General features: G+C 38.7%; 1 protein-coding gene across 1 annotated transcript in view; it reads right to left on the reverse strand.

The window, feature by feature from the left end:
• Nucleotides 1–8,035, reverse strand: part of SYT9 (synaptotagmin IX) — a 49,546-nt gene that overhangs the window by 2,624 nt on the left and 38,887 nt on the right. Inside the window, exons 4-7 of the mRNA XM_010283659.1 lie at nt 4,107–4,227; nt 2,867–3,038; nt 2,094–2,223; nt 1,363–1,521 (exon numbers count right to left, since the gene is read on the reverse strand). Of these exons, the coding sequence (XP_010281961.1) occupies nt 1,363–1,521; nt 2,094–2,223; nt 2,867–3,038; nt 4,107–4,227 (582 nt within the window). The remainder of the gene's footprint in view (nt 1–1,362; nt 1,522–2,093; nt 2,224–2,866; nt 3,039–4,106; nt 4,228–8,035) is intronic.

Below are 8,035 nucleotides of genomic sequence, written 5' to 3' on the forward strand. Positions count from 1 at the left end.
TTGGGTAATGCTTACAATCCGTACAAATAATCTATCAGCAGAAATAGTGTCAATTGGAGAATTAATGCTACAAGTGGATAACATTACACTACTTGAAATCAATAGCTCTTCACACAGTAGAAGACTGAGGGTCCTATTCAGCAAATATTCAGGGTCCTATGGCTGTGGCCACAGAGGTTCCAGAAGCTCTCGCTGAGTCTAATCCTGATTCAGGAACCAAAATGATATGCTGTGTATATATTTCTCTGCACAGCCTGGATGCGCTGGACACCCTCCCCCACTTGATTCCTGGGAAGGAAAAAAATATGTCTCTGTTTAGCTCAGTGACATGAAAAGCAATCCACAGTAATAAAATCTAAAGAAGTTAGTCAGGCATGTATGAAAAGAACAGGATGCCTGTAAAAAGGGAAGAGCTGTCAAAAACTAATTGTGGGCTCTGGCTGCAATAAAATTTATCAAAGAGGGAAGACAGGTTGGATATAAGCATGTCGACAACTTCTGCTAAGAGACACATCTCATATTCTGGGAAACAGTAACCATTACGCTAGTCCTCATGTGCTTTGTCAAGACATTCCTATCAATGCTTGCCTATAGCTGAGAGCTTGGTGATGTGTTTTCTAAACCAGCTCCCAAATGCCCAGGTAGGCATTTCAAATGTGGCACTTGGCCAGTAGCTAGCTTGTCATTGAGGGCACAAACATGTAGGCAGAGGTCCCCCATTTTCCTTGATCTTCTTTCACAGCATTCTTGCACATTGGCAGCACCCATGCTCTGAAAAAGCAGGGTGCATTCCCACTGCAACAGAGCCTGTGAGCACTCAAAGGTCTCCCTACTGAAACAGTGCTGCTGTGGTCCCCAGGCACCAGTAAATGTACTAGCTTATGGACACAGGGCAAGACTACGGTATTTTTGCTGTTTTGTAGCATCTTCCCCTTGCCCAACAATTACTTACGGAACTGCCTAGGGTTAGTGCTTACAACCAAGTAGGTAAAGTCCTCAGTTGCATTGTACTAACATGGCTGCTCTCTGATGCATAAAGTATATGCAGAGAGGCTGCGAACTGCCTGCCTCTGTATGTTAGGTGCCTACGGCATTGTTCGTGTCTTGATACGAATACGGTGGTCTTTCCTGTCTTTCAGCATTGGGGGTAACATTGTGACTGCTCATAAACATAGTAGTTTCTTTTGACTGGGATCACTGCCTGACTTTAGCCAGTGATAACAACAATAAAAGTAAGCCATGGTAACTCTAAGGAAGCAATTCAGTTAGATCTTTGATGAATTTTTGTATCTCATGAATCAGGATTAGCATTCCCTGTACTGGGGAGAGGATCAGACAGAGGGATTAAAAGGACGTCTTTACCCCACTGGACTCTGTGGAATAGCCCCTGAGGATATGGCTAAGAAAGAGTTCAACAGGAATATCCCAATTCTCGCGTAAATAGGTAAAAAGGGTGGGAAAGCCTCTTCGGCAGCCATCCAAGCGCAGAAGACCTGCATAACATTTCTGCTGATTAGGGCCCTAAAGACAAAAAACAAAACAAAACAAAACAAAAAAAACATAGGAACCTTGAAAAGCTTTTCTGATTGTGTGGCTTATCAACGCCTCAGATCTCCAGAGACACTTAAGCATTTTTTTTCAGTGCAGTTAGGCATCCCTTGACATGGACTAGTTGCATGGATGATAAATTCTTACAAAGGAAATCATCAAATCAGGTCGTTATATATAAAAAGAAACTAGGTCTTGGTTTTTCTGTAAACAAAGTCCATTTCTTTATATCAATTATCAGTGAAAGTTACCCAAGATCCTATTTAAAAAACAAAACCAAACCCTTAATCCAGTGTAAAACGTTTGGTGTTTTCATGTATGTATTAAAGCCATTAATTACTTTCTGTCCCCCTAAAATTGAAAGGAGCAGACTTAACTCATGTGTTATGTTTGACTTTTAATATCAGTGTTTCTGAGCCCTTTCTAGTATTTAGTGCATGCATGCGGATCTTGGTTTTGTTCATAAAATTTTATCCAACTTCTAATGCCATATAGAAGAATTTTCACAATTATAGGAATGGGGAAGCAAGAAATAAGTACCTTACCTCTGCAAGAGGATGCCAGTGAGCAATGGGTTTCCGAGGATATGAGAGCATTTCGTTCCAGTGGTCACGGCCTAGACTTTCTGCATCGTTGCCGACTTGACATACTCCAATGACCTCATTGTGACCTACACTGTGAAAATGTTCCATAATATTTTTTTTTCTTAAAATTTTACCTTTAGAACCATACCATTTACATATTTAATTAGAAACATTAATAATGGATTTTTAGAATCAATTTTGCCTGAAAAAATTATGTAAATATAAAATTCATAGGTTTGATCTTTGCATTTCTCACTAATCAGAATAATTTAGTATTTTCCCCATTATAGCATACACTGTGTGTCTGTGTGCATTTGTTTCTTGCTTTTGCATGAAGAGTGTAAAAAGTTCTTTGCCTGTGTTCTGTAATTAGTTGCAAATACAAGTAAACTCTAGGCCACAATTTTAGAAATGGAGGCATGTGTCTAAGGGGTTAGTGTAATTGTGCACAAACAGAACACCAGTGTGTGGACTGTCTGATTATATGTGCAGTTATTTCAGTTCCAGTAAGCCAATATGCAGCTTAGTTATGTCAGTAATGGATGTAAAACTATATCTTAAAACTTAGAAAGGAAATTCTGCCTGTCAATACAAGAAATTTTAATCTTCTACCAAAGTCAACGTGATACTAATTTCCCATTTATTGGGAGAAAAATGGTAACTTTCTTTCTGGATGCAAATCTACTGTGCAAGATTTTATAAACCAACAGATTTTACAGCTACAGGTATCTCACCGGTCATAATCCATAACAGCTATTGACAAGTTAATTTGGTCAATGTTTTCTGGAGGGACGTCAAAGACTATGGCTTCATTGTAAACGGGATTAAGGGTATTCCTCTTGGTGGAAGTTTTTCTTTTCTTTAGTCGCCTTCCTTCACACATTAAAGAAACCTTCACGTAGGGATCTGTGTGAATCATAAGAACAATGTTGGTTTTCTTTTGTTGTTTTTAAGCAAACATAAATGGAAAGTGAAGGGAGGAGCCTTCCTGTATGCCCACACCTGCTTGCAGAATTAGTCACCTGGACCTGACTGGAATTTAAGCTTCTTTATTACCATGGAATGCCTGGGAGGAAGTGGAGCTTTGAAAGCTTTACCTGGTTGACTGTTTACAATGAACAATTTAGGATCAAGAAGCTCCTTGTTGTATACCAGCTTCTCAAAGGGTTTTAAAATATCCACTGAACTGTGTTATACATGACTGTTTTATACAACAGCCTGTATATCAGCCTATTTATAACAGCCTAATTACTTGTACAGATTTGTAGGACAGACAGAAGATGACAATATTTTGCACACTGGGATTTACTAATGTATAGTTAAATATAATTCAAAGTGTAACAATTAGTGTCTTATATTTCTCAAGAGAACTATAATTATTTTTTAATTCCTGAATGTAGTATAAAAAGCTATTTCTTTGTAGCTCCTTTCTGGGAGCTCTACAGCTCCCTACTAGTATTTAGAAGTCATCTTTGAACTCTTATTTACATTACTTTCTTGTTTTCATCATCAAATTTTGAAAGGATTGCTGAAAGGAGTCTGGGATGATCACTATTTTGCCCATATGCCAACAACAGCAGAACTGGCTCAGTGGCTCTTGGAGACTGTCAGAGAGGGACAGTCTGCTTCTGCGCCATAGCTGTAAACAAGTAGTCTGCTGTACAAACACGTTCCCAGTGTTCCCAGTGGTAAGAATACAGTTTGGCCAACTTGTGCTATTCTGAATAACAGTGGCTTTAGAAATAATAATCTTGCTCTCTTTTTAAGAGCAGATTATTTCAAACTGTTGGTTGCAACAGAACAAACTAAAATATATTATTTACTTCTCAGAAACTCCTGTACTCAAGTAACTCAAGAGCTTGCAGTGTGAAAACCCAGTTCTAAAAATCGTTCTGGGAATTGACAGTGCTGAGTTCTGTGACTCAGGAGGAAAATGGGACAAGAATCCACATTGGCCATTAAATTAATTCCTACCTGATGCTCCTGTGATATCCATTGCCTTTAAATTTCTTGCCTTTATTATTGTAATAGTTAGTCTACCAGCTGTTGGAAGGTAGCAGAGTGAAAACATCAGGTCACCAAGATCCACGTTATCCTGTTCCAAAGAAAGAGAGACAATGTGAAGCAATAATAACAATTTTCCCTACCCATAACAGGAGCTAAAGATAAAATATACCTTTGGGGATCTACAGTTATACAAGCAAAAGCTGAGTTCTCATTCATCTGAAAAAACAGACAACCACCTGCATACAAGACTCAAGTCATTATATTCGTTGCTGTACCACCAAAGTTCTCAAGTGTAAAAGTGGTTATAGTTCCTAGCACTCAGTCCTTGGAAATGAAGCACGTTTAAGTGACGAGGTAGTGTGTGAGGCACTGGAATTCCTTGGTTCTATTTTATGCTTTGTAGTGATTACTGTGTATCATTGACAAGTTGCAACAGATCTCTCTGCCTTTCCTTCTGGTCTGCAAAAGGATAACTATAGAGAGGTTCACAGAAAGCACATTGGTTGGGCAGGGCAAAGTTTTATGCAACTCTCAAGCTTGCATAAGCTCAGGTGTGATAGGTGTGAAGTCATTATGGTAAAGGGGCAGTCTCTGCTGGAAGTACAGTAAGGACATTACCCCTGTGCCTTGTGCAGACAAGCTCCCTCAAGTAACCTTATCCGCCTGCTTCACTGATAGAATGATTTGCAACTTTTCCTGTGACAGTGGCATCAGGGTTTCTGAAAGGTACTAGAAAATGAGCAAACCCTATCTGCAGTTACAAAGCACCTGTTTTTTTTTAAAAGGAAATCCAGCTCTTTTATAAAAACTATAGTGAATAAAGGAATGTATTAAATGATTTCTGGGATTTTAGTTCCTTTTTTTTTTTTTTTTTTTGACTGAGCAGTGAACTGGTACTTTTATAGACCTATCTCCTATAACGTAATATTTAATTCTTGACTGAAAAAAGTTATCCCTTCCAGAAAATTCAAAGCTACATTCTTAGGTTTCATAGGGAAGGGAAATACAGCTGTTGTGGAATATGTGCATCTTGCCCACTTAGCTTTGTGCAATAGCTTCTTTCCTTTCCCAGGTTGGCTCCTTCTGTGTCAGTCACCAAAAAATGAAGGGTGGTGGATGACATAGGAGGTGGGTGAAAATACCTTGTAACAGCACCTAACAGGTTAGTCTTTGTCTCTGAGCTAGCTGCTGTATAGACCAATGCCCAGACCCTATGCAGTCACTTTACATAGCTTCATGATTTGGCAGGGAATACATGCAGGACAGAAAGAATTGACAGAGTTGTAGAAAAATATTATGTCAGAAGGGATTTCTAGAGGTCACTTGATCCAACCTGTTGTTCAAGAGAGTCATCTTCACTTTAGTTCTTCTCAGGTTATGCAAGGGAAAAAATATCACGTACATTCATTCAGAAACAGATCCTTTCCTTGTGCTGTCATTGGAGAGCGCAGCTGTCAGTAAAGGAAAAAGCTGATATTATGGGCCCTTTGTCAGTAATAACTAGCTTTTAACCCTGACTTGACATCATCAACTATCATCTTTTTCATTCTAAATATCAGTGTTTCATGGTAGCTGCAGAGCTAATAAAGGTTGTGACAGTATCAAGATAGCTGATATGACTCACCCTGTTTAGTGTCTCTTGATGGCTCATACTTGGAAGCAGACCTGCTGCAAGAAACTCTGTGCCACTGACTCGTTTTGACCGTGGGAGGATCAAAGTGCTGTTTGAGAAGGTGAGGCTGTAAGAAGTTCTACAGGCTAAAGTGATGTCAGCACACCCAGGAGAAATTTCTCTTGGCTAACACCTGCACTTAACATTAATGGGAGGAATAATTGATCTCTGAATTTTTCCCAGTGGTCAGCTGGAGCTTGATACCTATAACCTGGGATACAGGAAGCAAAAATTTCACTTATCCTTCCCATTGTGAGGAAGAAAGACTTCCAGAATTTAAGTGCTTAACTTCCCCAGTTCTGAGGTGCTGTGACTTGTAGCTGTGGAATTCTCTCTCGTGCTGCTAACCATACAACTCTAGGGGGAGCAGAATTTCATAAGCCATTTAAAGAAAGTATTGCATAAAGCCAGCTTTTGGCAATTTGGGGGATTTGTCACCCTGGCAAACTCTGATTGAGAGGCTATTTTTCATTAATTGGTCACAAACTTGGGAGAAGATGGCATTGTTGAATGACTCGCTTTTTCCCTGGCCATAAAGAAGCCCATCAGGGATCTGTTGTTTCAACTGTGTATCTTGGTATCCTTAGATATTGTCAGCCTTGTCAAAGCCATTCTGTATTCAACTCCAGTGCTCCACTTTGTGACTAGGTAATTCATTATGTGAGTACTGTAAACGGTTTACTGTTACTACCAACTACAAGAGTTTCCATTCCAGACATGGTCATCCTGAACGAACAATTTAAAAGATTTTATCAGTTCTTATCAAGAAGTTAATAGGTAAATGAATTACTATACAATTGTTTTAGAAACAAATTCCAAGAAACATGTTATCCCTCTGCATGAATAAACTCATTAGGAAAGAAGAGATCACATGTATTGGATGCAGTGTTAGGAATTATGCCATAATATCCTTACCCACAAACTTTGCCTTACATTTGAAAAGTAATCTTCACCCGCACTGTGATGTATTTTTTATCAAATCATACAATGACAAAAATACTTTATTAAGGCTTTTCCAAAACTTGCACTGGGCATCATACAGAAAAACATTGTTAAACTGGAAACAGAGCCTGTGATTTCTTCATCTTTTCCAGTTCTAGAAGTTGTAGGTGTGCAAGGGATCACAGATGATTGTGAGATTCAGTCTGTTCATAAGCCAATGCTACTAGTAATCTAAGCATGGCAGTCTGAGGACATAACTGAAGGAAAGCTTGCAGGCAGAAGCAGGAAAGAGACACACTTTTTGGCATGCAAAATCTTCTCGGAGTCTGAAAAAGAAGCCCTGTCTTCTCATGCTTCAGTTTTGATTTGTAGGGGATCAACTACTACTACTGGTAACTTGTAAATGTTTTCTAAATTTTTGAAAGATAGATTTTCTAACAGAGTAAGCCTTTCCCAGTGCGCTGGCTATTCCACCTTGCTTACCGCAATTTTCTACAATTGAAGGGCAAGATTTTTAACTGTTCCAAACATTGTAAATTTTGCTGTTTGGGCTTCAAGGTTCAACTTAATGAGAGAATGTTCTTCAAAGAGTACCACAAACCATGACTGCACCACCGAATCTGCATGTATGTGTTCATCTGTCTGGGTAACTGGAGTGAAACAGGCAACATGCTCTGACTGGAGGTCAGTGGTGTCAGGCATGACCGTTACATCCAGCAAACGCAGGTCCTTACTATAAATTGAGAACCAAGGTCTATGTAACAGAGCACAGAGAGGATTACTGCACATCTTCGCTAGTTTAAAATCACTGAGCCACATGACTTAAGCCATGGATTGTCACTAAAGGTGTACTGCATTATCAAGAAGAAATAGCATTAAGGAACAGAATTAACAAGCATAGAGGGTAGGATCTTCTGCAAGGATTATGCTTCTGTTTGAATTGAGTACTTATGTGTTACTATGTATGCTTGACAAAATGTGGCGATATAAATATTACACTGCCAGAGACATTTTTAAATCCCTGCTTACAAAAAGATTTCATAATATTGTATGTTATCAAGTCATGCATTTTGTTCATTCCAAATTTCTGTCTAACTTCATTTAGTGTGGTAGTAATACCATACTGTGCAAGTTACAGTGCAACCAGGACAGCCCTAATGTAACCAGGCTGGTTAACAGTATTAATAACTTAAAAGAAATTATTGAAAAGATAATTAAATTACAATAATAATAATGCATTTATAGAAGTATGGCCTATATTATTTTTATTTTGGTCCTGTTC

Source organism: Phaethon lepturus, unplaced genomic scaffold (assembly GCF_000687285.1).
Source record: "Phaethon lepturus isolate BGI_N335 unplaced genomic scaffold, ASM68728v1 scaffold6323, whole genome shotgun sequence".
In the NCBI taxonomy this organism is placed as follows: Eukaryota; Metazoa; Chordata; class Aves; order Phaethontiformes; family Phaethontidae; genus Phaethon; species Phaethon lepturus.